This window comes from Colletotrichum truncatum (assembly GCF_014235925.2).
Source record: "Colletotrichum truncatum strain CMES1059 chromosome Unknown Contig_0010, whole genome shotgun sequence".
NCBI lineage: Eukaryota > Fungi > Ascomycota > Sordariomycetes > Glomerellales > Glomerellaceae > Colletotrichum > Colletotrichum truncatum.
Window position 1 is genome coordinate 614852 of NW_027222407.1, and position 27156 is coordinate 642007.

Here is a 27156-nt window from a genome sequence, read left to right on the forward strand (position 1 = left end):
ATTCGGGGCGAGCTAGATGCGTTGTCACTGATGTGCGAGATGGGATATCTCCCGTAGGGAAGATTTGCATCTTATGCGAAGATCGACTGACAGGGACTGACGACTGGGCTGAACCTTGGGGCAAGTAGGAGCTTTGGCGCCAGGCACGCCAGTAGCCTGGCCAGGTACTGCAGGCACGAGGGACACCCCTCGCCAGTTGTGAACTATATGCGCACAATTTGGCGGGTAAAATTCACATGCATAGGGATCCCGTCAGGTACCGACCGGCTGTATGTGTGTGTGAGAGAGGGCGCATGCACGAGCTTGTCGGAGAGGATCGCGCTCACATACTATGTACTGGTATACCCCCATGGAGGGTGGAGGAGGGGGAGGAGACAGAAGCAGCCGCAGGTCAAAGTGGGCAGACGAAAAGGACTGGAGAGAGAGGAGCAAGAAAAAAAAAAGAAGCAGAAGTTGGCCCCCGGAACCCTGCTTTCACGCCAAATATACGTACCATCTGGGCTGCTTTGACCGGGAAGTGGCCTCGACATCTGTGGATTGTGATGGGAAGAACTGGGAGTTGGTCCCAATTCTCGTTGAAACACTGGCAGCCAGGCGGAGCCAATGAGACTCTGCCGGGTGGAAACGGTTTGATTGGGGATTGAGAGCTGGGGGTGCGACCCAGGCACAGACAGAGAGAGACACGAGGTTTCTGGAAAGCGAGAACATGTGTGAAAGGATTGGCTTTCGACGATGTAGGGATGATGTCACGGATGGGGGGTGGTGGGCAGACATCGCTTCGGTACATAGTACTCGTATTATCAGACGGGTGGACCGTGGATTCTGATCAGGCTGCTTCACATCTGACTGGCTGACTGTACCGAGCTGGGCTGGCTGGGCCGGCTGGGGTCTCAAAAAAAAAAGTCAAGTCAAGTTGAGTAGCACCCGCAATTCACGTTTGGTAAACGGCGCAGCAATGTGTAATGACGGCTCAAACGGGTTAACTGACCTGAGGCCACCACACACTATAGTATCATGACTAGTGTCAGAATTCCTCTTTGCTAGTGGTCCTGTACCTGGCGAGAGGGTCCTAATGATGGGATATTGTCTTGAATTGTGAGACCTTTCCCCCGTACCTTGGGGGGGCTTCTTGCTTGGCTGGTCATGATTCCGTGAACCCCAAGGTTTCGGGAGTTATTGGAGAGACAAATGTCGTAGCAGAGACGTCGCAATTGGCGCTGGGCTTTGCCGGCTGAGAAACATTAAAAAAAAAAAGACACTTTGCCAGTCTGCCCTTGAAAATCGGCTCCGTTGGGGTCATAGGCTTCAGACCTTGATCCGCCCGATGGCCCCCATTACTGAGTCGTTGACTTGTGATTGATAGACATTCAACCCGTTTGGAAACAGTCCGCCACGCACGATACACCAAAGGGCCATTTAGCTGCCGGCATGCTTATTCGTCAGACTCACTCCAACGCTCGCATTGCGCCCCATCGTCGCCTTTCCTGCAAGGATAGATGGCTACCGCTTATCCGTGGCATTACGGATTCCTTGCGGATGGTCTTGGTTAGTTAGCCTCTTGGGTCTACTCCTCCCTCAACGTACATCCGTGCAGTTTTTGTTAGTGTATTCACCACCGGCGCCGGCCACTACAACGGACTCCTTGCATTGAGGCTCGAGCCATTTTAGTCATTTTTTCTCAACTTGGGTCTAAATGGAGACCCTCATGGAAAAACCTATTTACAAGGCCCCGGTTCTAGAAGCTCACCAGGCTGGGATTTGGTCAGCCAGGCACACGGGACCGGTGATGGTGAAGTTGATAGGATCCTCTACAGGCCCGAGCTGAGCCAGCTGGTCAGGCTTGAATCGGCCCAGAATCAAATGTCCAAAGAGTCCAGAGCCCTCGGAACGAAAAGTGAAAAATGAAATGATGGAGACAAGCGGAACGGACGAGCTCAATCGGCTGCGGTCTTCTATCATCAGGGTATAGTGAGACGACGGCAACATTCCGTACCTGACGATCTGGCCAGCATAAGACGTGGTCTTGGGGTCTCACACTCAAGTCTCATAGCGGGGATAATCGTCGCGAGACATTTAGGCCATGTCAGATGAATTACGGATACCGTTTCTAGGAAATAAAATTTTACTGAATTTTTTTCAGTCTTCGTTGATTGACAACGGGAGTGTGAAGTGAAAAAAAAAAAAAAAAAAAAAGAGTAGTTGCCGTTCCCTCCGCCCATCCCGTCCAGCGGTATCGTAGTTGGTGATAGGTTGGGAGAGCCTAGTTTCAGGCGCTTGAGCCCACACCCAATGGAAACCACAGTCATGTGATATCGCTTGGCTGATTGGTGGAGAGCTCACGCGTTGTTGTTTTTTCCCCCAACGGTGAGACGCGTTCTGGACGCGCCAACGACATTCCATGACCTCTTGAGGCGCTGTCAACCCAATCAATCCTGGTAGCAGCGCACACAGGCCAAAAAAGAGACCCCAATAACGAGTACAGCACACAAAAGAGAGGGAATAAAATAAAGGGTATAAACCGTTTGCTGCAAAGGAAGAAAGATACCGGAAGAGGCGACTTGTTTCGTGGCGGACTTTGCGCACCCGTATTCCACTCCACCTTTCTGATAGGAAGCTCATCCTCTTGTGGCTGCAGATCAGCCATATTTGATGGGCAGATGGGCGCTTAGCCGCACAACCACTTACTACCGAGAACTAAGTCAAGACCATTTCCAAAGCAAGCAAAGACGAGCTGATGGTGTCTTTTTTTGGGCTTGCGCTACCACCAGCTGGGCTCAAGTCGGTCGGCGTTCTTTGACATTTCATGGTTTCGAGAGAAGGGGACGGTAACGAACGGCCGCCACTTTTCTTTCCAGTAGTAGTTGCCATCATCACCAGTAAGAAGGGCGAGCGATATCACAGTTTGCGCCATTGGCCACACCATCCACTTACTACTGCTGCATCTTCAACCCCCCCGGCATGACCTTGCATGCAGCTTCATTTCCTGCCCGTCAAGTTGCATGGCTGACTCCAGCTTTCTCTCCAGCGGCCATCCTGAACTTTGGGAGGGGGGCAAGAAACAGTATTCGGTCAAGTCCCCGCCGGAAACATTGATCGAACAGTCGGCATTTTGCGACACAGAAAAGGCAAATGAAAGAATAAAAAAAAAATACGGTAAAAAAAAAAAGAGGCGGGTCCACAGTCGGAGTCTCGCATGAACTGCGAAACCTGCTTGCATATGTGCATAGCATAGCCTTCCCGTCCTGTACACGTCGCCATCTTGTCCATTCAGATTTCGTACTACTATCGTCACTTTTGGGTCCTCTCCTTCTGCCGGACGTAACCCGCGCACACCCCTCCCCACTGGACTTGAAGCCTGACAAACCTGGACCTGGGAACCCTGTTAAGTATCTCTGCCTTGTGCGTGGCAGCGTGAACGCTCGACCTGAATTGAAGCCGAATAGCGTCTGAAGCTTGGTGCGCGATTCTCGGCTGACTGGCCCTCTTTCGACGACCACGACGCGGTCGGTGGTCGAGCAAACGCAAAGACAAACGCAAACCCTCACCGGTGTCTGGCAGCACTCACTACGTAGAGGCGATAGAAATCAACGGCCGGGCACCGACCCCCTGGGGATCCTACTGACCAGTCCGCCGTTCGCAGACGGATCTCGGACTCTCGACAAGAGAGTCGGCGTGTTCCAGCAAACGGTCGGCGATCCATGGTGGCCGCTCACCTTCATCCTCGCTCGACTCACTCTCTCACTCATACTCACATACTTTCACTTCTTGCTTGCTTGCTTGACATCAACGACCCATGTCACCTATGCCTTCGTACCCTGGGCGATATCAAGCACACCCACCATTCACACTCCCTGCATCCCATCCCGGCTAAGCTGCACTCTATACCACACACCCTTGCTCCCACCTTCGGCGTACCCTAGCCTGGTCGGTCGTGTCACAGCCCACGCTCCTCTCGTCCAATCGCCCATTCCTCCCGTGCTCCAGAGTGCCCCACACGGCCATCTCTGGGCGTGCTGAGCTGGCGGCCCTCCTCTTTCTTCGACAAGTCAAGTACAACCCGGGCCTCCACTTCCATTCGCCTTGGCTGAAATCAATCCATCCGACTTGCCTACCTTATCCTCCCACTGCCGCCGACGCTCCCACACACACCACACTAAACCATTTACTCTACCTTTCTCCTCACCTGCCTGCTGTGCCGCTACCTCTGCCGCCTATTACATCTTACCTACCCTCTCCTCCCTCGCGTGGTATCGTGCCTGATATCCCCTCTTTTCTTTTCAACCTTTCGCAGCCACAAAGCCGACTTCACCTCACAAACCCCATCCCTTCACCTCATCTTCAGCAAGTACTGGCATTCACTGTCTCCGCCTCGGAGCATCGTCGCCAGATTTCGCACATCCTCACCCCATCGTACCAAATTCGTCGGCCAAACATCGCGAGTCGTTCACTCGCCTTACAATTTGACCGCCAAAAGGCCCCCTTGCATTCACGACCCACAAGTCATTTCCAGAGTCTAGACCCGACCAAGGTGAGCCATGAGTCTCCTCACTTGTTCTCCTCCCTTCAATCATGCAAATCCCCGTTTGGGTCAAGAACCTTGGAAGTCCTGCCCTGTCATCCCGAAAAGACTGACAACCGCACACCGCGACTACTTATCTAACCTGCTGCCTTGCGGCTCGCTGACATGCCTTCCCATCTCCAGCCCACTACCCGAACCAGACGTAGTTGATACCCGATTGGAGACGACGTCGAGCACGAAGTAGCTTAATCGGCCGACATGGCCAAACCCACACGCTTCGCCGGCTCTCATGAGCCCTTGCAAATCTATCAAGACGACTTTTTCGAGAACTCGACAGCAATGATCAACCACGCACCCATGCCCGCTATATCAAAACCACCGAGACGACCACTCGGCGCCGCAAGCAATAATAACGTTATTCTCAACCCTCCCGCGCTCGCATCCGACAGACACTCGCCTTTGAAGGCATTATCAGGCAACACAAAATCGCCTCTCGCCCCGCTGAAATCCCAAGGCAACAAGTTGAACATGGTGCCCATGGCGCCGCCGTCAGCAAAGGCACCAAATACCGACTCGCTGCACAAGAAGCCATACTTGTCCAAGTTCAAGACGGTCGCGCAAAAGCCTCCAGTCGTGGATCTCGCCGCCGGCTTCGGCAAGGAAAATGTCCACCCCCAGCTCTATCCTGCACCGCCGACAATCAACTTGGACCAGTTCTACATGCACAAGGGACCGGGCAAGCGCACATTAATGGAAGCCGCCCCCATTAAGGAATCGAGACCGCTCAAGAAGGTCAAGCCCGAAGAGTGCGGCCTCCCGCCACACGATTCCTTTCCTCCAATCGTCGACGATGGGACGAAACCCGGCCACAGCTACGCGACTTTGATCGGAATGGCTATCCTCCGCTCACCCCAACGACGACTCACTCTTGCACAAATTTACAAGTGGATTTCCGACACGTACTCATTTTATAAGGCGGAGGAATCGGGATGGCAAAACAGTATTCGTCACAATCTTAGTCTTCACAAAGCTTTCATCAAGGTGGAGCGGCCAAAGGACGACCCAGGCAAAGGCAATTACTGGACTATCCAGGAGGGCATGGAACAGCAGTTCATGAAGGACAAGCCGGCAAGGAAGACCGCCACGACCGCCGAGAACGTGCCTGTCATGTCGACCCGAATGGAACCGTCGAGACCGGTCAACGTCCCTATCCAGGAGCCGACTCTGCCGCCTCCCGCACCGATCAACCACGCCACGCTTCCGCCGCTGCCTACTTCTCAGGCTACTGTGGCCGTCGAATTTTCATCGGACGCGACTATTCCCGTTTCCGACTCCGCTGCACCGGAAGATGCACACGACAAGGGACTGGATCAGGACTGCTCTCCCCTGCCGCCTACGATGCACTCTTCACCGCCGATTCCGCGACACATGGAGCCCCGCAGTCGTACGCCTCCGCCGCCTGGCCGCGGACCAGTCTCTTCAATTACGAGATCCCACAAGAGGAAGTTTGCCTCCATGGACGACAGCGGCTATATCTCGTCCCTTGAATCGTCGGCCCTACGACAGCCCAAGACCGGTATCCTGACCTCGGAGGCTGACCGCCCTCGCAAGCGCAACCGCGCCGGCAGGGCCGAGGATGAGATTGCTCGCTTGCGTGCGTCGTCTTATGACAGCCCTAGCAAGGGTCGCTCGTACAACGCGTTCGCCCCACCATCCTCGTCGCCGCTCCGCCAACAAGGCCAGATGCTGCCACCGCTGACCCCTGCTATGAAGTTGAAGCCGCCCACCAAGGCGCCGCCGTCCGCATCGCCCAACACCAACCTGCGTCTTCACCGTGACCATGTCCGTCAGATGCTCCAGTCTCCGCTGCGCAAGATGGCCGGCACCGGTGATGGTAACGCGCCTTGGAGCCCTGCCTTCAACCTCGATGAGACAGCTTACAACTACAACCTCCTGGCGCCTGGCGATTTTGACATTTTCCAGGACATGGACAATGACTTTTTTGACGGGCTTCCCCAAGAGTCACCGTCCAAGAAGTCGGTGAAGCGGCCCCGTGTTGAGCGCACAAATTCGGCCAACGCCTTGGCGGAGGCCACTGACTCTGCCAACGGTAACAAATCGGTCATCTCCACACCGTTTCTGAAGGCCCCCGCGCAAAATTCTACCCTGTGGGAGACCCCCAGCAAGGTATTTGATGGGCTCTCATCTCCCATCAAGGGCAACGACAACACTTCTCAGTGGAGGTTCCCTTCGCCGACGAAGATTTCTTCCTCTTTTTACGAAGTAGCGGCCGAGGGCGACTGGCCCTCTTTCACATTCGACACCACTGACTTTATGTCCGAGGACCCCAACGAGTACTCGGGTCTCGACATTTTGCAGGGCTTTGAGAAGATTGGCTCGGGCTCTCAGCCTAAGCCTTCAGGCTCCAAGCCCGGCAAGCCTGCTTTTGGACGGAGCTACACCACGCAATTCTAATTCTTCGATGAGGCCTTTCCGTCTCATTGGTGCTGAGACATGACGACCGTTACGATGTATGAACATAGTTATTGGCATAACGTCCGATGCTCAGGCGTTCAACTGTTTCGACCCACACGATAATGGAGCGGGGAAAACTTGGGATGGATTGACTTAGGGACTAATGTCTGATATGGGGCTCCGAGGCTTTTCATATTCTTGTCCATGATTGTTGCTTTATGATAATGACGAAGCAGCGCACATACTGGCTTATTGGGGACATCATTCTGGTAGGAACATTGGGTCTGTTTTCTTCTTCTTACAAAAGGGCTCGGGTCCTGTTGGCACGGCGGATCACGGGCTTATTACACTATGGATTGGCGGGATGTGATTTTTTTTGTGGTCAAACGGCCACTGCGTTTTGTGTTTTGGTCTCTTGTTTTTTTCTTGCTGTAAGAAAACTTGTTTGGATGCGTTGCAGATTAGCTTCCTCTATATCGAGGACATACACACACCTTTAGTGCTAAATGCTAGTACGAGCCGTCATCACAATCCTTGAACTGTTTAATCCGATGATTTGAAGCCAGGTGACTTGCGAGCTATTTATCTGCTCTTGTGCCGGTTGTTCCCACACTCCAATTTAAAACTTATGTTCATCATACATACTCTTATTATTTGTGCCTCAGTCTCTTCTTTTGTCATGTTGTCCTCTCAGATGACTTATGTGTGCCACGTGACATAGTGCGGTATATTCAGACCAAATGGTAAACTCAATGAACGGGTATCATATTGATTTGCTCTAAATCCCTTATTCCAGCGTGTGTCTACGCCCGCCCTCCCCGAATGAAAGCCACTCGGTCCCCAAGTAAAACGCCAGTATTCAATACGTCTAGCTCGTTTGTTTCGCTTGCATATAACTGAAAGAAAGGAGAAAAAAAAATACACGAAAAACAATGTCGTAGCTGGTCATCGCCTCGCACCCAAAAGCGCTATTTACATATCAGTATATGCCCATCCGCGTGGCCCAGCCACTCTCTTTCTGGTTGATGTTGATTTGGTACGGGAACGGATTCGACCCCTGCGTGGTGATGGGGGGGATGTGGTCCTTGTGGGCGTTCACGAAGGTGATGACCTTCATGACGGTCGTCATCAGTGTCTGCTCCATGGCCTTGCGGACTTTTGCCCTCTCTGCGTCACATTGTCAGCCTCCTACGGCGCTAGATGGGCGAGCAGGTAGATATAAAAAGAGAATGAAAACCAACCAGTCTCCGTTCTAGGCTCTGCGACTGTGACCTTAACCGTCCAGCACTCCCAACAGACCTCTTCGTCGCCGCGCATGAGCCAGGCCTTCCGGCGCTTCTTCTCGAAGAACTGGACGTTCAACTGCCCGCGCCCGCCGCTGCCACCGCCCGCAGAGGCAGGGTTCGTAGAAGAGCGCTCCGCATCGAGCTGGCGGACAAGGGCCGTGGCACGCTGCTCAATCATGGTCTCGAGTTCGACATCGTCGACGTAGGGAAGGGTCAGGTCGAGGACCTCGCGGGTGTAAGGGACGACGGCGGGGAAGAAGCGGTGGAAGAAGATGGTGTGAAGAATCCCTATGTGGTTCATATATTAGCACAGACTTTTATCTCTTCTCCCGTATTGGAAGTTTGGAGGGAGTTGTGGCGGGCTACTGCGGTTTTCGCGAGTGTAGTCGTTTCGTGAGGCATATGACGTTTGGCGGGGCGGGTCGGGAACGACGAGCCATAACGCATGGGGAAACGGGGGGAAGACGATGGGGGTTTCGTCCTACCTTTGACGACGTCCCTAACGGAGGCCGGGTCCGCGAAAGCGTCTAGGATAAACTCGGGTGGGCTTTGCTGCTGCATCTTGCTCGTTGTTTCTCCGTGTCTTGCGACGCAGTTATTGTGTGGACTTGGTTTGTGGTCGGAAAGGATGCGGTGATGTCTGCACCAAGGGCCCTCCTATGACAGTGTCAGCAGAAGCTGAGGGGCAGCGACATACGCCGCCGCCTGCCCCGATAAGGGGGGGCAGGAGGGGAGGGGCCAGTACGCTAGCACGGGGCAGGGATACTTACCCCGAGCTTGCCATGGGTCCCGGGGGGAAGCGGCGGCGATGGCGCCCGTGCTGGAGTGCAGGACGTAGCAGCGCAGCTAATTTGCAAGCAGTGGGCGGCACTTTACAGTGGGCGTGCTCTAGCCACAGAGCGGCGCCTCCCACGGGTGTGAAGTAATTGGCATGATGCGTGTACAGTGCCGCGGGCTTCGCGTGGATTGTGGCTGGGCCGAGGTAATCACGGTCCCCCACGAAGCAGCAGCAGCAGTGGACAGAAGAGATAGGGAGCTCTATTTGCTTAATTGCCCAAGTTATTACGTGCCGACCAGCCTTCCTGGAGCTTTACCCATTGCCTTCTCAAATGCCAATTTCGGGGGGAAAGGGACAGAAAAAAAAGAAAACCCCCCATTTTATTCATATGCTCGCAGACTCGTAGTAGATTTTTTTTATTACTTACTCTGGAGTCCCGTTTTTTACCAATTCAATCGGGGGTCCGTCTCTCCTGGTTCTGCGTTATCGGAAGCTTGACCGATCAACCTACTTTTCAATTACAACCCAAGCGGCCCGATCATTCTTTGAGGGGAAAGTTCAGCGACCTCGGATATTGGTCGCTGGCTACGCAATTATCATGTTCAACGCGACTCGGCAATGGTTCCGCCGGAATAGGACGCCTCTTGCAATCGGCGTGGGTGTTGTCGGTGCCGGCTACGTCGTGACGCAGTATGTTCTCGGCAAGATTAACGATGCGCGAGAGCGCATGAGCAGCGATCGCATCGCGAAGGAGAAGTAAGTGCATTCGTGCAAGCCGTCGCTCTATATTGCAGATCAATGTAAACTTACACATGGTATTTGGTAGCCTTCGCCGTCGATTCGAGCAGAACCAGGAAGACTGCACCTTCACTGTCCTCGCGCTTCTTCCTTCCGCAACGACCAACATCCTTGAGGCCATGAATACGGAGAGCATCACGTATGAGATTCAGAAGATGAAAGGTCAAGCAAAGAGCGTCAGAAGTGGCGCGGACAGTGTGAGCCCGCCAAGCATCGCCGATACCACTTTGACAGCCGACGACGATGGCCGCAGCGTGGTCAGCAGCGGCGTGCAGAGCGAGAGCGGCCTGCACGCCAGCCAGATGACAGTACCCAGTGCGGCTGCAACCTCCACGGGCGAAGGCGCACAAGATGGTGGTGCGGCGGGTGCGGCGGCTGCACAGAAGGCGAAGAAGACGAAGCGGCAGTTGTGGGATGATTTAACGATTAGCTGTGAGTGGGACCGATGATGATATGCGACAAAGTGACAGTGCTGATGCAAGGGGATTAACAGCCATTACGAGAGCGTTTACGCTGCTCTACACACTCGCTCTCCTGACGATGCTGACGAGAGTCCAACTGAACCTCCTCGGCCGACGCAGTTATTTGTCGAGTGTAATCTCCCTTGCGACTGGTGCCGCCCAGGCGACCATCAGCCTTGAGAACAACGACGACGACGGGCTAGAGCCCTATGGCAATGACTTCGAAACCAACCGCCGATATCTGACTTTCAGTTGGTGGCTTCTTAATGAGGGTTGGAAGGAGTTGGGCCAGCGTGTCGAGACTGCGGTCCGCCAAGTCTTTGGCCACCTTAGCCCGCGTGATCTCCTCAGCTTCGAGCAGTTTTCGGAGCTAACGCTTGCGGTGCGTAAGGCCGTCGAGGGCGCAACGCCCGAGGAGCGCCGGAACGCCAAGTGGCTGCCCTACCTCCTTCCGCCGCGGGACCGCGAGGACCATGTCCTCCGCGAATCCGGCATCTTGGAGGAGAGCACCGTCATTCTCTCGGAAAGCACAACATCCCAGTCTCCGTCTTCGTCGCCCGCAGTTAGGAGGTTGCTTGACGAGACTTCAGATCTGATTGAGTCACCTTCCTTCACGCACGTGCTTACTCTTCTCCTGGACGCGGGATTTTCAGCACTCGTCGACAAGAAGCTTGCATCGGCAGCTTTTGACAAACCGGACCTCGCGCAGTCAGAGCCTCGCACTTCACAGGTCGTACTGCTGCCAAAGATCCTCTCCGTGCTCACGCGGCAGGCACACGTAATCGGCAACGGCATGCCGAATGAGTACCTCCAGGAGATGGAGCAGGTGGGAGACCTGGAAGGGTTCGCGGCCGTGGTGTACTCGAGCAACTGGGAGAATGAGATTCAGCAGGAGGAAGGGGACATCATGGCGAGCGCCGTAGACGTGAGAGCTAGCGAGATACCGCCGCGGCCTAGTCAAGCAACCACCAATATCCCGAGCCAGACGCAAGGGGTAACGACACAGGGGACAGGTGAGGAGAGCGTTGTCGTCGTGGACCCGCAGACCAGCTTCGAGAGCGCGTGGGGAAGAGCCGTGGAGAACAAGTGAGAGAGAACTCCGAGGAGCGTCTTCTTTCCTCACGGCTTTGGACATGAACTTTTAATGAGACCCACGGGACTTTTGATGGGCACGCTCACGATCGGGTTGGGTGGACGAGCGAGGTGGGCGTGGTGGTTCACGGGAAATTTTTTTATAGGTATCATTGTATAATCTATGACCAAGAGATAGATGGACATCTCGATCTGTACCAATATCACGGGCTGACCTGGAACAAGAGACGGCAGCCTCCGTTCCCTTCTTTCGGCATCTCTATTTTAGCCTTCCAAGTCTCGGGTCTCGTCCTCTATGGCATTCGTTATCGTGGGATTGTCATCCCCACTCCTTGCGGCTCGTCGCTTGGTCCGGTCATGGATAGACCATGCTCCCGCAAGCCTTACCTGAATATGTGTAATATGTTCTGTATTTGTGTTTCCCGGCAGTTTCTCGCGCCAGAAGACGTTTCAACGGCGGGTTCAAGACGACGCGCTCCCAAGAAGCTCCCCGAATATGGCTATTCGTTGCCGCCTGCTTATTATCGTCGTTGGTCGTTGGTCGTATGGTCGTCATTATTCCGCAATTCAAAAAGGGTGAAAAAACCATTGCGGCTTCCCTCACATCAGGCCGCGGACGAATTGATCCAAACCGAGCTCGAATAGCTCGTTCTTGACGCCCTCGCCGCCCTTGTGTTCGGCCGGCGAAAGGGGGTTCTTGACGACTGCGGAGGACACATGTCAGTACACATCACTTCTCCAAGTAACCCCCTCGACTCGCATTCCCCCCCGGGAAAGCAATAGGGGTGGATAGCGTGCCACTCACCGTATTCAACCCATAGATTGATGTAAATCTGATGCAGCACGTTGCGCATGCTGAGCGTCGCAGTGTCGGTGAGCATGACGAACCTCAGGTTGGAGGGCGTCTCGTAGTAGTGCAGCTTGTAGCCGGAGGTGCGGTAGCTGATGAAGGCGTCATCATCGCCGCCGAGCTTGCGGACCATGTTGCGGAGAGAGAAGACGGTGCCAAAGACGAGCTTCGCGTCGTCTGCGGCCGAGGTCGTCTGGCTGCGACGCAGCTGTTGCGAGGGGGGCGCGGCTCCCGTGCCGGCGCTCGGCGGGGGCGGTTGTGAGGTTGGACGCTCGGCGGGCAGCCATGTCTTGTAGTAGATGCATTCCGTATGTCGGTCGAAGATGTAGAAGGAGTAGACGACCATGCTGGGCGATGTGTGGGCGACGCTTGCGCCGCGAGGTGGATGTTACAACGTGAGCGTGTCGGTGAGGGAACGGGCTGGTTTTGGGGGGGAAAGGGGTGGGATCAATGTCCCATGCCGTTGAAGGGAATCCCGCGATGCGGCTAGGGAAACTTCGGGATCTCACTTGTTTGAATTTGTCGTCAGGGTTGATCGCGAGCTGTTCGGAGCTCTGTTGCGGAGGCAGGGTAGGTACAACGGGCCGGGAGAGGATGTGTCGCCAGGAAACAAACGGCCGGAATGCGAACTACAACGAATGAGCAGACGTTCAGTGGCCCCAGTTCAAGGTTGCGGCTACTGGATCTCTCTATGGTTTGTCTGCCTCGGCGGCCTAAGAACGCGTGCTGAGACCCCTGGAGCATGTCCGATTAGGTGCGTACAGGGGCCAATGGCGGGGCAGCTGGCTGTGCTACTGCTGACGGTGGAGCTCTGACCCTCCCCAGACGGAACGCAATCCTATGGCGTCTTTAAACTTTTTTCTTTCTTTGCTTTATTTCTACCTCGCCAGGAGGGGTTCGCACTGACATTACAGGTGCCCTACAGGGAAAGCCACTATACTAGCCTGGGCCAGCCCACCTCTTGTCAGCTGTCCTAGTTGGGCTTGTTGCGATGCGCCCAATGATAGCGACCAACGGCGCCAAAAATTAATGAAATCTTACGCGGTCCATGGGGATCGTCAATGGCTAAACGGCAAGAAATGGGTGCTTGAAGCCTTGGAACCGGGGATTTGGACCGGGACTGACGTGGGGGCTGACCGGCACAGCTGAACATGACGCTCTATTTTTTTTTTCTTAAACTCCATTTCCCTCCTCTTTGTAATTATTTTAAGCTCATGTTGACTCGTTTTCGCAAAAAGCCCGCCCTCGGTGTTGTTCTGGTCTGCTGAAGTCGCTTTCGGTTTCTCGCGCCTTAGCTCTTAACGGCGCTATCTTCGTTCCTCTCTCGCTTCAGGTTCAGTCGCAGTTGGGTTCGAGCACGCACGTACTAAAGACTCAGCTGAGCTTTAGCTCTCACCCCGCCTCTCGATTTTCTTGCTCTTCAACTTCCGACGTCTTCAAACGGTAGCTCGTGATCTTCTCTTTGCTACTGGCAACACACGCAATCACTCACACAATCACACACTCTCTCACACACATACACTCTCTCACGCAGCCTTGCGCTTGCAGGCAAAATGTCTGAATCCGGTGTCCCTCAGAGCCCGCCAACGACGGCGATGGCTGCGACGTCGATTGCGACCACTGATGGCCTCACATCGCCAACTATAGCCGTAGGGCTCCACGGTGACGGAGGTGCCGAAACTCGTCCGCCGCTCGCTGCCCACATGTATGTTTAGCTGTTGAGCCTCCCTGCTGCGCAGCGAATTGCACAGCCTCCCCCATGCTCCACAGACACGCAGCAAGCATTCTAACCTCGTCGCATGAGCGGAGTAGATCCGATTCGGTCGCTCAACCAACAAAATTCCAGAGCCCTTTGCGACATCATCGTCGAACGCCGTCAGCCCATCGCGAAGTCAAGGTGTGTTTGTGTTGAAGCTTGGCCCCGCTGCGCTGATTGATGCGTGGTGGGGGCGGGGTAGCTAAGATGACATACAACCGAGGACTTACAATATCTAGGAAACGCTCGATGCCGTCACCGAGTATGGCAGCGAGGGCCAGGATGGACGGAGCCATCATCGAATCAACCAGTACATAATTAAGGAAGAGATTGGTCGAGGTTCTTATGGTGCCGTGCACCTTGCGACTGACCAGTTTGGTACCGAATATGTACGGGTTTCATTCATTTTATGTGTTTGACACTGAGCTCACGTCGTATAGGCTGTCAAGGAATTTTCTAAAGTCCGCTTGCGCAAACGGGCCCAGTCGCACATCTTGCGCCAAGGTGCCCGTCGACCTCAGCGCTTTGCACATCGTGTAAGCCTCAATGCGCCTCTGTCGCCGCACTTTGGTGACTTTGGTCAGGAGAGCAAAGCCAGTCCAAGTGCCAACGACGCCCTCGTCTTCATTAGGGAGGAGATTGCCATTATGAAAAAGCTTAACCACCCCAATCTAGTACAGCTGATCGAGGTGCTCGATGACCCTGAAGAAGACTCGCTGTACATGGTTCTGGAGATGTGCAAAAAGGGGGTGGTCATGAAGGTTGGACTCAATGACAAAGCCACACCTTATGGAGAAGACTCCTGTCGTTACTGGTTTAGGGACTTGATATTAGGCATCGAGTACTGTAGGTGATGTTGTTCTTGCGATTTGGCTCTGGGCTGACAGTTTGCAGTGCACGAGCAGGGCGTCATTCACCGCGATATCAAGCCTGATAACCTTCTCCTGACCGACGATGACGTCCTGAAAATCGTAGACTTTGGAGTTTCGGAGATGTTTGAAAAACCTGGAGAAGGCATGATGACTGCCAAGTCGGCCGGTTCGCCTGCGTTTCTTGCTCCCGAACTCTGCGTAGTCCGACACGGTGACGTCGACGGCAAAGCCGCCGATATCTGGTCTATGGGTGTATCGCTCTACTGTTTGCGCTATGGCAAAATCCCATTCGAGCATGACGGTGTACTTGAAATGTACGACGCTATCAAGACAGAGTCTCCCGCTATACCCGAGGGTGAAAACCCCGATTTCGTTGATCTCATGAGCAAACTTTTGGAGAAGGACCCCAAGAAACGCATTCAGATGGCCGAGTTGAGGGTAGGTGCAATAGCCATATTGGCCTTACAACATTGCTGACCGCCGGCAGGAGCACCCTTGGGTTACGAAAGGAGGCGATGATCCGCTGTTATCCAAGCAGGACAACTGCGCAGTCCTCATTGAGCCCCCAAACGAGCTCGAATTGAACCGCGCTTTTACCCGGAAAATGAATCATCTCCTCTGTGTGGTACGTTTGCATATCTGTCGCAAATACAGGCCTAATCTTGAAATAGATGAAAGCGATCCACAAGTTCAAGACTATCCTCATCAGACGAAGGCAAAGCCGGAATGCTGAATCATCACCACGGCCCGACAGCGGCGGCAATGATTCATCAAACCAGGCCAAAGATCAAGCACGGAAAGAAGAAATCGAGGATCTGATAGCAAAGCGGCGTGAGTTCCTGAAAAAGCAGAAGGGCGGTGACGGCCACGACGATACGACCGACAAATTTCAGAACGAGCCGCTTATCCTTGGCATCGGTATCGGTGCTCGAGACGAGTTCGACAAGAGCGAACCGTCGGCAAGCGCTGTGGCCGAATCCCCGACCAACGTGGACTTCAATATTTACGATAAGGCATACGAGGCCGAGGTGGAGCGTATCATGTCAAAGCCGACGAGGCAAACAACCATGTACCTGACGCGATTCGTCAAGGACCGCGAGCACTACAAGGAGGTCGCCAATGTCATCGAGGGAACGTCCGCCAACGTTACACCAGCAGGAACACCGAGATTTGATACCCACCAGGCGGCAGCTAAGGGTCGGTTCGCAGACCTGGTGGCCAGCATGAGCGGCAAGGGCCAGGCTGTCGCCGAGGGTGAAGAAAACTAAGAACGCGATCTCATCCGCGTATTGCGAGGGCATAGCTTCTTGGCGTTGGGCATTTTTGGGTATCGGGATAACGATCTAAGGGTTTCTTTCGGAATATGATACCTGTTTGTGTTCACAGATGGCGGAATGGAGGTAGTAATGGAAAGCCGGTGGCTGTGGTTGATGATAAGTGCGATAATTTTGTGTGAGATTGGGTGTCCCATTCTACGGCTGTGCTCCCTTGGCGGAGCTGGAAGGTAATTCTAGAAGCAGTGGAACGCCTTGTTAAACTGGGGAAACGGGTCGTGGTTGACTTGTTTTGGCCGAAGACATCATCAGTATTTCCGTCCTTCATCTCTCTTGCCGAGAGTGGTTTCCACGCTAGTCCGTCGTCCCCCGGTGAAGGTGACCAATCGCGCAAAAAAATAGAAGCACAGTAAGATTCCATCCCAGAGCAAGGAGTGGACACCCAGTCAGCTTTCCTTCAATTTCCTCACTCTGGCCCCCATTTTACCAGTGCACCGGACCTGAGAGCCCGGCATCTTCCTTCCCCAGCTTATAGGCAATTTGTTTGGCAGTTTCAAACAACGTCGCCGATGGCTGCGACAATATCCTTCACTCGCAGACTGTTCTCCAACAGAAAAGATCCGGGTCCCGACAAGAAGCCAGAAGAGCAAGACGTCTTCGTGATGTTTCCTGATGGCGACAGCTCCGCAACAAACAGCCAACCAACCGGTTTCTCGGTGAGATACCCATGATTCAGGTAACGCCCAGGTATGGCCATCCTACTAAACAAATACCTTGCCCACAGCTCCTGAGGCGATCTTTCGTTCCATCGCTCTCCATATCAGGCAAGCGATTCAGCACACCTCCACCTTCCTCAGTCAAGACTATCCCCAACCGGTGCCAGATATGCCGTAGTCTGGACATCTGGCAGGCCACGGAGCGCCTTCCGGGATACACGCTTTCTGCTCTCGTAGATGGTGTTGTGCTTGCCAGAATTGGGGCTTTCGAGGAATCCCAAGACTGCGATTTGTGTCAGCTTTTCTCTAGGCTGTACATAGAGGCTGATGCATGGCCATCTGGCTTTGTTCACACGGCCGAACTGCGTGCTTTCCCCCTGATTCCGCACATCGCACTGCAATCTCACAGGCAAGGATTCTGGAAAGGGGACAAGCAGTACTTGTTCGAATCGGATGATTTGACGGACTACTTCCTTGCGGTCGTTCCATCCGACTTCACCCATACAGGCGACAGGGATAACTCGCTGCTTGAAAAGCTGATATCCAAACAGGGCCTGGTAATGTGGCATCGAGAAGTGCAGAGGAATACACGACTGATCTCTCCGCGAATTGTTGCACCTCAGTTCAACCCACGAGTCGTTCTAGAGTGGCTGGACTGCTGCGCGAAGCACCACCCGACTTGCTACCGTGGACAGGGCGCTCTGTCCGACATGCAACTTATCGACTGCGAGAGTCGAAGTGTCGTCACGGTGAATTCTTTACCGACTGACAAGGCCCCTGAATATGTGGCTCTGAGCTATGTATGGGGTAAAGGTACCTGTAGCCTCTTGGAGTTTACAGATACGGGCATGTCACTACCCAAGAGTTTACCCCAAGTGGTTGAGGATGCAATGAAAGTAACGGTTGCACTCGGCTTCCGCTACATTTGGGTCGATAAGTATTGTATCAATCAGCATGACAGCAGCAAAAAACACGAACAGATCATGCACATGGACTTTGTGTATCAAAATGCTGTGCTCACCATAATCGCCGCGGCCGGAGAGGACGAAACAAATGGCCTGCCTGGAATATCAACCGAGCGACAGTCACGGCAAAGCTTTTTCCCTCATGAGCGATTCAATCTTCGCTCAGCCCTTCCTTCCCCTCAGCAAAGTATTCTGAATTCCCGGTGGGCGACGAGAGGCTGGACATATCAGGAAGCTGTCTTGTCGAGCCGACGTCTCATCTTTACTCAAGATCAGCTTTACTTCGAATGTGGTTCCATGCATTGCCACGAAAGTCTGCGCATATCGTTCGATACCTTCTATCGAAAGCGGAGGTCCCACCTTGACGACTACATCAGTCGTTCGCTCTTTGGGTCAGAGTATCTAACAAATCAATCCTTGTCCTATGACGAGGCATCCAGACTGGACAAGTTCCTCGCCTACACACAGTGCGCCGAGCAGTATTCAAAACGTTTATTGAGCTTCGACGAAGATACCTTCAACGCCTTCAGTGGTATCATCAAGAGACTGGAATCAGCATCGGACTTCTCCGTCCGCCAAATATGGGGAGTTCCCTTTTACCACCCGAAAGACGACATTCTGGCACCTGTTGGGAGTACGGACTATTCAGAATATCTTATGGCCGCCCTCTCGTGGAAGCATGAATTATACAAGCCCACTCGCAGGCGTAAACAATTCCCTTCCTGGTCTTGGATGGGATGGGAAGGCTCTGTGGCCTGGCCAGTACCCCTCGATGCCCAGAGCCTGACGAGCCTGGAGGGAGTTGGCCTGGCTAGCACGCAGCTGTACCTTGAAGATGGCACCACGTTATGTTTGTCTGATCTTGACCCCAGAAATCCCGGTCAGAACTTCTCCCAGCCGAAAGCTCTTCTCATCAACACTTTCTCTGTGCCCCGGACAGCCTTCATATCCAATGCTTCTGGCTACAGCATGCGACTTGCTAACGGCGGAGAAGTTCGGCTGTACCCTAGCAAGGAAGGCCTGGACGCATCCAAGGTGTTCAAGAGAATACAAACTGGGCGTTACGAGGCTATCAGGCTGGGTACAGTCAATGGTGATGCGTACATGATGCTGATCAAGTGGTATCGCAACTCAGCATATCGCATCGGCACGTTGGTGGCCAGCAAGTTCTACCTGACGTATTACACTTCAGTGGCAAGAACCTTCAAGATCAAGTAGGCCCAACTTTACTCTGGCCTGAGCACTTAAGTCATTAAGAGATGCTCAACCACCACTCACTCCGCTCATCTAGGTGGAATTCATTCGAGTTGCCGTACAAGACTTGCTTAACCGTAACTTGGCAGGAGGGTGCATCTGACGGCAGCCTCTATGCGAGAGAGGCAGGAAAACAACATGACACTCGTTGCAGTGCATTCGAAAATGCAATCAGGCTGTATTGGACACAGTAGGCCTTTGGTACTTTGTCCCATTTCTCTGCGCTTACACCCAACTTCCTGCTGTTAGCCCTCATTAAACGCCGAAACCGTTAATAGCACGAAAAGACTGCCCTGTTTACGTGCGGGTCAACAAAACAGATTGAGAGTGGACGCTTTTTGACATACGCCAGCGCCTACTGTCAACAGTTGTTGAACCAAATTTTCTGTTTATCCCAAGGTCTCCTGGCCCCCCTCGTATTCACAGATATTTCATACAGCCACAAACTATGTCCGACCGTTTGTCAGTGGCGGGAAGCACTGTAGGGGCCCCTCATACGACTGGCAAGTTCAGGTGTCTCCTTGAGCTGCTGCTGCTGCTTGGCAACTTACATCACCAACTTGCCAGCCGAAAGTCGTGATCTAACAATCAGAGTATGTTGGCATCTATCGAGGCTCACGTCAACGAGGGCGAAGAATGTATACAAGAACTTGAAGAGGAGAACGATAAGTTCAAGCAAATCAACCCTCACAGCTTTCGGACCATTGTGAAAGTCACAGCTCGCCGTCTGGGATATCCCTTCCGACAAAGCACGCTCTAGAAGTTCGACGAGGATGGGGATGAGATTGTTGATCATCTCTCCTTCGCGCTGCAATTAATTCCAAAGAAGGACATCAGCAAGGTCCGTGATGACATTGACGACACCAAAGCCCTGCTTGATTTGATCAGGGGCGACCATATCGGTTGAAAGGCGCAACGAATGGCTTAAGCCCCCTAATGCATTCATCAGTTCCAACAATGCGTTTAAGAAGAAACATTCTGGAACAGGTCTGCGGTTCATTAACAGCTCCTCATTCTCCTGGCTCGAAAGCCCAACTCCTTTCTATGGCTTAATGGCTTTGCTGGATGTGGAAAGTTGGTTCTATCATCCACGGCAATTCAATACGCTTTTGGGCAAAGGAAGTCTAATTCATGCATCGGTCTTGCGTTCTTCTCTTTAGCATTCAATGATGCGGACAAGCATGACATTTCCGCTCTGCTTCGCGCTCTGATAGCTCAACCCGCGAATCAACACAATGATGGTCGTGCAATTCTTGCACACCTGAGCGAACAATACAAGCGCGCCACGCCGCCTGGCGAGGCCTTGTTAAATGTTTCCACGACATGCTCCGATTGTTTAAGCATGTCTACCTCATTGTAGATGCGCTTTGATAAAAGCCCTCGAGATAAACATCGCGAGACAGTCCTCAACATGTTACTTGATCCTGCGCATGGGATGAGCCGGGTATACACCTTTTGGTCACTAGTCGAAACGAAATCTATATTGGAGATGCACTAGGTCCAAGCATAGAGGAACAAGTTTTTTTTGAAGATTGAGTCAGTAGACAAGGATGTCCCTCTTTATATTTCAGAGCATCTTCAAAAGAACCGCCGTTTTCGGAAATCGAAAGATGAGCATCCCGAAATTGAGGCTGCATTGACAGAACGTACCAATGGGGTGTCAGTTAACTTTGATGAATCCGAACCATTTTTCTATTTGCTAACTCTTCTGCAGCTTTGGATGGGTTGACTGCCAATTCCACGCCCTTACCTGTTGTCCGGCTGGATTAGATCTACTTGAAAGACCCTTCGATTCTCTCCCCAAACCACTTGATGATCGCCCAACTTCTCCTGAACTAGGGGGCCGATCCTAACGCCCGAGGAGTATGCATCCCCCCTTTGATAGCGCTGTCTTATCCTAGCGGTGATAAAAAGCTTGTACAGCTTCTTCTTGACGCTGGTGCCGATCCTCACGTTCTGCGCCATCATCATGGATGGGGTGGTGAAATCCATGAAAACCCATCTCAAGTAGCTCACGTTTTTGACGTTGGAGGCTTTCTTGTCTCATTGAAAGTAACATCAATGAGCACAAGCATAATAATAGCTCTTCATGATAAGGAAAGTGATGTTAGTATAAACAGCTGCACCGAGGACTTGCTGCACGGGGCACTGCTAAGCCAGAAATTATCTTCTGATTATAGACGTAATATCGTTTGTAGCTTCCTGGCGTCTGATAGTTGTGCAAGTGAGCCAACTCGTTCATCTTTGAATCAACAATTTGACATGTTTACTGAGAACATCCCACATAAGTTCATACTGTCAGTATAGTCAACGTGAGTGACAGGTTCAATTCTTGACATGCCGAGCAAAAACAGACCACTTACCCTACGACTTGGCAACCTAAGACATTGTTATATGGCATGACCATACTAAGTTATACAATGATAGGATGAATCTCCCCGAAGTACTGTGTTGTCGAGAGCACGAATAATAAAAATGCATTACCTTATGATATCTTTACTGCCTAAAAGCCTCAGATGGGGCTTTCGAAACTTAACACACAGCTTTGTTATGTTTTAAAAGCCTTGTCGCAAAACTGAGGTCAACCATGGTAATGTTCAAGTTGACCTGAACCAAGAAATAGCGCGCCTTTATATGCCATGACTCATTCATTACATTACTATCTATAACTCATTTTTGAACAACAAATGCCTCGCGGGCTGTTCTGCTACTGCGAGCGAGACGATCGCCATATCTGATAAAGATGAAAGGAATTACGCCCATCGCCAACGCGATGAAGCCTAGCACTGAAGGCGCCCAATGAACCCCGAGATTGGTGTACATGCTGTTGGCCGCAAGAGGCAACGTGATTGCACCGATGGAACGTGTCATGCTGGCTGCTGCATGCGCCGATGCAGAGTACTGACGAAACACGTCTGTCAGGTAGTTTATCATACCCATGAAAAGCAGTTGAAAGCCGCAGCCAAAAAATATGCCGCTCAACATCGGAACTATCGGGGACGTCGAGGGCCAGACTGTCCAGCCGAGCCAGAATAAAGCGATTACCATGCTGCGGGACAAGTCTCGTTAATCATGCGCTGAACATCGCGTGACGGGAGGAATTACATACCATGGAGAGGCTACACATGCGAGAGGTAGTCGGCGGTAGATTTCGTTTTTGGTCCATTCTGCACCGGCCTCCGTTTGCTTTTTGTGATACCAGGTAAAAGCGCCGAACATGAAAAGAGACAAGATGACGCCAACGACCTCTGTAAACCGATTGTTAGCCGATTGGCCTACGAAAGAGCCAGTACTGGCACAACAGTACTGCCGACGTCACTTACGAGGTAAGAATGCCAGTCCTGCCATCGCTGGAGAGAGGCCATAGAACCCTTGGAATATAACAGGATATGCCTGAAACATTAGATAGAATACAGCATATGCCAATGTCAGATACGCAGAAGTAGACAGCAGAATGGGCTCGGTGATGAGAAGTGTGACTGGCCGAAGAAAGATCTTCTGGACATCAAAAGGCTTCAGTTCCATGTGCTGTCCGCTGTCCGCATCTGTACCCTGCTTCTTGAGCCTCTTCTTCAAGGCATTGTTGTAGAGGACAGGCGCGTAGGTTTCGGGCAGTGTGAGGACAAGAGGCAAGCCCAGACCTGCAATCATGGAAGCGATCCAGAAAGGCCAGCGCCAAGACACTGGGGACGAGAAGCCTGAGATGATGGGACCGATTAGAGGCCCAATGGTAGTAACGGTCATGTAGAGAGCCATGGCATTTCCGCGGACAGAAGCATCGTCGAAAATGTCGGCATAGAGTCCGCCTAGAACACTTGTAGGCGCGGCCGCGTTGATACCACTCAGGAGGCGGAAGACGAGCAACGCAGGATAGTTAGGAGCTCCCGAGCATGCAAGCATGAAGACAAGGTAGCCGAGGAACGTGCCGATGAGAACTGGCCGTCGTCCGATGTACTCGCTGAGAGGGGCGAAGAGTAGAGGGCCGATGACATATCCGACCATAAAGAGCGAGTTGAGAAGGATGAGATGAACGCGATCGGTTACTTGAAAGTGAGCACTAATGGCGTCAAGAGCGCCAGATGGCATCGATGATCCGAGGTTTCCATTGAAAGTGCATGTAAATCCGGCGATGACAATGTGCAGCTTTCGCATCTACGAAAGTCAAAGTTGAGCATGTAATTAACTAAAGGGTAAATGCTTTACTTACCGGTGACAACTTTGTTGCATCAACCACTTCATCCTTCTCCCAAGACGGGTCCTCGGAGAGGTTTCCCTGGTCTTCTACATCATTCCTTGACTGCTTGTTCTGTATGAATCCGCCGCTAGGATTTTCAACTGCGTCGGAACCCATAGTAACTGGCAACGAAGGCTAGCAGTTCAGTCTATGGTCGAGAGGCAAGCCCTGAGTCTTAAACGAGTTGTAGACGTTCAGAGCACAAGTCACAGGCAACCGACTGGTTCTTATGTATGTCAATTCCACACATTTTACGTTTCATTGACCGCCAAAATTTTCTCGATGCATTATTTTTTCGTCTTCTCTTAGTTTCTTCCCTGTGGCTCAAAGGCAGGTTCGTTTACTAGTCTGGTAGCCACTTGGGAGCAGGATATCGTGCAAGTCTATTGGTCGCTTTTGCCGAACCTCTATGGTCATGGAGCAACTAGCTGACAAAACAAAGTGGATCACGCTACGTGATTGGCTGTCTTTGCCGAGAGGTGAAAATTGCCTCCTGCAAGACTTCCGAGCTTCGGTTTTTACGACATGCCCAACTGGAACTGGGTCAACTTCCGACTCACATCAGTCATATCACTCTCATAATTCGGCGCCAATCTTTCAACCCTTGTGTCCTCCTCGGCAATCCAGCCCCTCATCTCGTCACTGCATCGGAAATGGTGACAGAAGGGCGCAGTTGTAGTAGGGCGCGAATTGACAAATTGCCGAACAAAAGGAGAAGTAGTATGACCCCCGATTTCGGCTTTGCTTTTGTCTCAGATTGCCCATTCCACATACCTAGTAGGGTACCGTTCTAACCAACTCTCGATCATACTGCAGACGGAAGGGCTTGTCTGACTTGCCATCAGAGGAAGGTTCGTTGCGACATCCTACAGAAGGGCGCACCGTGTTCTAGGTGCCAGACAAACAACGTAGCCGACTGTCAAATATACGAGAAAAGGAAGACTCGTTCTTCAGCTCGTGCTGCCCATGGCTCCAACGTGCCCATTCAACCTCGATCTGCTGGTTCACAGTCTGTGACAGCACCCACGACACCCAATGGATCTAGCGAGTGGGCAGATGTTATTGTAGACGCTCCTTCACGACCTCATTCAGCATGTAATACTACGGCCCAAGTGGACAACAACAACAATGAAGATGCGACAAACAATATGGCCGACTTCTTGAACCGGGAGGATGCCGAGCATCGAGAGATTTCGCGTTGCGGCCGGCTCTTCTTCATAGGCACAGAGTTCTCCAACCTCCACTACTTAGTACGGCAGCGTTCAAAGCAACCCGATCACAGAGTACTTCATTTTGGAAGTCATCCTCTGGCTCCAAAAGTACCTTCGGTGCCAGACGAGGTCCTTGAGTTACCCCCGAAGGCCCTGGCAGACGAGCTTGTCAAATCATATTTTGTCCATGTCAACCGAGGTTTTCCGATCATTGACGAAGAGGACTTTATGAGGACTTACAACGGTGCAGGCAATACTGGTCACGTTCCCAGATGCAGGCCGCAATGCAGGCCGCTGTCTTTGCTATTGCTGAATGCCATCTTTCTCGTCGGGGCACGTGTTCTAGATCCAGCCCGAGAAGAGATCAAAACCCTGAGGCCCGTCTTCTTTAAGAGAACGAAAGCGCTCTTCGACTGCCGCTTCGAACAACATCGTGAGACATACTTGCAGGCTGCCCTTCTCTTGACGTGGCAATGTGATGACCTTGAAGACATTGTATCAAATACCTGGCACTGGGTAGGCGTTGCAGCGCGGACTGCATTCGGCATGGGTATGCATCGAGATGCGAGGCCTTCCAGTCTCAACGCCATGGACAAACGACTATGGGTTCGACTGTGGTGGATCCTCTTTCAATTCGACGTTTTGGTGTCTGCATCCTACGGTCGACCGCAAGCTATGCAAGTGTAGACGTTCTGTTATGCTATGATCTGTGCTAACAGTGTATGGCGCGACTAGTAATCTCGATGAGTCTGACGTTCCTCCAGTGGAAGAACATCATTTTGAGGGCATCTGTGAAGCAGAGTACAACTTCACCATTCAACATACCTCTCTATGTCTCATATTCTCGAAAGCGATGAAGCGTAGAGTCGCTCTGCGTTCTACGCCTGCGGAACGAGCCGATGCAACAAGGCAGGCTGATATGGAACTTGCAGACTTGATCAGTAACCTTCCTGTGCGACTCCAATACTCAAAAACGGATCCAGACCTATGGCAGGCTATCTTCCATCTCACATACAACAACTTCCTCATCCTGCTGCATCGGGCCTCCCCTAACAGAGACGCAGAGCAAGTAGCAGCCACGTCTGATACGGACTTGAGTATCTGTTGCGATGCTGCGGCGACAATATGTTCCATTCTTGAGTCTTTCCGGACCAGAAATCTCCTAACCAGGCTTTGGATCCCGAGCATCCATGTGCTCTTCACTGCTTTGGTACATGTATGCGAGCAGATGTACTCCGCCAACCCAATTATGGCTGCTAAATCTAAACGCCTCTTCGACTCACTGATACTTACCTTGCACGCTCTTAAGGGTCAATGGCTGTATGCACAAAGCCTCTTGGCTCTGTTTGATGGCCGGAACATGGCTACTTCCAGGCGCAGTCGGCTCAGCGCATCAAACACAGATATTGGGGCCGAACAGAACAGCTTTCGTCACGGCGGCAATTCTGGAGGTCTTCAATCCTCCGGGCATCTCGGAGTTGAGAACAGTGTTTCAAGGACCTCCATGCCAGAATTGGTCAACACTGGGTTAGGGCAACATTCAAACCTTGCGCCATCCTATTTGGAGCAAATGAGTCTAGAAAGTTCTGATCCAAGGCGTATTGGGGAACAGTCATCAGGACCTCTGGCGCAAAATATCACTCAAAACAATCAGATCTACGGCACCAATTTTGTCGGGAGTGACCTGGGACTCACTGGAGATGCGGATGATATGGATATGCTGCAAGTACCTTCAGCTCTTGAACTTCTCCTGGCAGGTGTCGGTAATGATTTTGGCTTCCATTATTGAAGTAAAGGGGCTCTCATGGCGGCGAAGACGTATAATTTAACATTTCGGAAATGAGGCACAAGTTCTTTTTGCCTTAGCTGGCTGAAAAGCCATGGGGAAACTCACAGCTAGGTGCTCATGTTCCCATCGACTACTTGGAAATTGTAAGGCATCTTCCTCAGTCGCACAACGTGGTGAATACATGATTTATCACATTTCATCTTTCTCCTCTACATTACAGACATTCTATCTTTGAAGCAAACATTTTAGAACAGTGATGGTTAAACTCATCCTGTCTGTTTGGCCATTTGAGAATATGGTGAACTAGCTTTCGAATGGCACAAATCACCTGGTTCATATGCGATTGTACCCATCATATGGTTATGTAGGTCACACCAGCGATGAGTAAGAATTACTGTTTCGCGGATTCCATAGGTCGGAAATGAGGCGTACACTTCCTAAAAATCGTGCTCAGGGACGAGGGCAGCTTTCTGTCCTGGGAGTGAAGGGCCTTAGTTGGCTACGAGTCATTGGGACAATCTTGTCTTACAAGAGCGGGTCTGTTTCTTCGGCACGATTACTGAACGCCTCTTTAAGTCTTTTATGCTTGATTCATGCTTATGCCACACGCCTTTCCATTACAACATTCGCCTTACCCTCGACCTGACTTGGCCGTCTTGGCGGTTTGCTTGAAGAAAATTTGCGCGGACGAAGTTAACTTCTCCCTATCTAGCAGTTGGTTTTGTATGACATTGATTGAGACTCACCCTCTAATTGCTCTCTAAAGTCTGAGATTCTAATATAATTGAAAGTGTGGCCAACTTAGGATTCCACGGGTCCGCCGTCG

General features: G+C 52.2%; 8 protein-coding genes across 8 annotated transcripts; 5 read left to right on the forward strand and 3 right to left on the reverse strand.

The window, feature by feature from the left end:
* Positions 1-4777: 4777 nt before the first annotated feature.
* On the forward strand, positions 4778-6994 carry CTRU02_213633 (forkhead box protein l2; the record flags this gene model as incomplete). The annotated part of the gene is made up of 1 exon (XM_036730031.1): positions 4778-6994. One exon carries the CDS (start codon positions 4778-4780, stop codon positions 6992-6994), a length of 2217 nt encoding a protein of 738 aa, XP_036578292.1.
* A 979-nt stretch (positions 6995-7973) lies between these two features.
* CTRU02_213634 (DUF1649 domain protein) lies at positions 7974-8841 on the reverse strand (the record flags this gene model as incomplete). The annotated part of the gene is made up of 3 exons (XM_036730030.1): positions 7974-8161; positions 8236-8568; positions 8766-8841. The coding sequence occupies 3 exons, from the start codon at positions 8839-8841 to the stop codon at positions 7974-7976; spliced, it is 597 nt and encodes a 198-aa protein (XP_036578291.1).
* An 815-nt stretch (positions 8842-9656) lies between these two features.
* On the forward strand, positions 9657-11407 carry CTRU02_213635 (peroxin 3; the record flags this gene model as incomplete). Its single annotated transcript, XM_036730029.1, has 3 exons — positions 9657-9814; positions 9885-10288; positions 10350-11407. The coding sequence occupies 3 exons, from the start codon at positions 9657-9659 to the stop codon at positions 11405-11407; spliced, it is 1620 nt and encodes a 539-aa protein (XP_036578290.1).
* A 602-nt stretch (positions 11408-12009) lies between these two features.
* On the reverse strand, positions 12010-12605 carry CTRU02_213636 (sybindin-like family protein; the record flags this gene model as incomplete). Its single annotated transcript, XM_036730028.1, has 2 exons — positions 12010-12113; positions 12215-12605. The coding sequence occupies 2 exons, from the start codon at positions 12603-12605 to the stop codon at positions 12010-12012; spliced, it is 495 nt and encodes a 164-aa protein (XP_036578289.1).
* A 1207-nt stretch (positions 12606-13812) lies between these two features.
* Positions 13813-16155, forward strand: CTRU02_213637 (CAMKK/META protein kinase; the record flags this gene model as incomplete). Its single annotated transcript, XM_036730027.1, has 7 exons — positions 13813-13964; positions 14072-14156; positions 14255-14404; positions 14456-14861; positions 14910-15325; positions 15375-15512; positions 15559-16155. The coding sequence occupies 7 exons, from the start codon at positions 13813-13815 to the stop codon at positions 16153-16155; spliced, it is 1944 nt and encodes a 647-aa protein (XP_036578288.1).
* A 733-nt stretch (positions 16156-16888) lies between these two features.
* Positions 16889-19060, forward strand: CTRU02_213638 (tol protein; the record flags this gene model as incomplete). Its single annotated transcript, XM_036730026.2, has 1 exon — positions 16889-19060. One exon carries the CDS (start codon positions 16889-16891, stop codon positions 19058-19060), a length of 2172 nt encoding a protein of 723 aa, XP_036578287.2.
* Positions 19061-21766: 2706 nt separating this feature from the next.
* CTRU02_213639 (MFS multidrug transporter) lies at positions 21767-23447 on the reverse strand (the record flags this gene model as incomplete). Its single annotated transcript, XM_070206094.1, has 4 exons — positions 21767-22145; positions 22206-22388; positions 22443-23248; positions 23304-23447. 4 exons carry the CDS (start codon positions 23445-23447, stop codon positions 21767-21769), a joined length of 1512 nt encoding a protein of 503 aa, XP_070060126.1.
* Positions 23448-24478: 1031 nt separating this feature from the next.
* On the forward strand, positions 24479-26330 carry CTRU02_213640 (acetamidase regulatory protein; the record flags this gene model as incomplete). Its single annotated transcript, XM_036730023.1, has 2 exons — positions 24479-25224; positions 25277-26330. The coding sequence occupies 2 exons, from the start codon at positions 24479-24481 to the stop codon at positions 26328-26330; spliced, it is 1800 nt and encodes a 599-aa protein (XP_036578284.1).
* Positions 26331-27156: the final 826 nt, after the last annotated feature.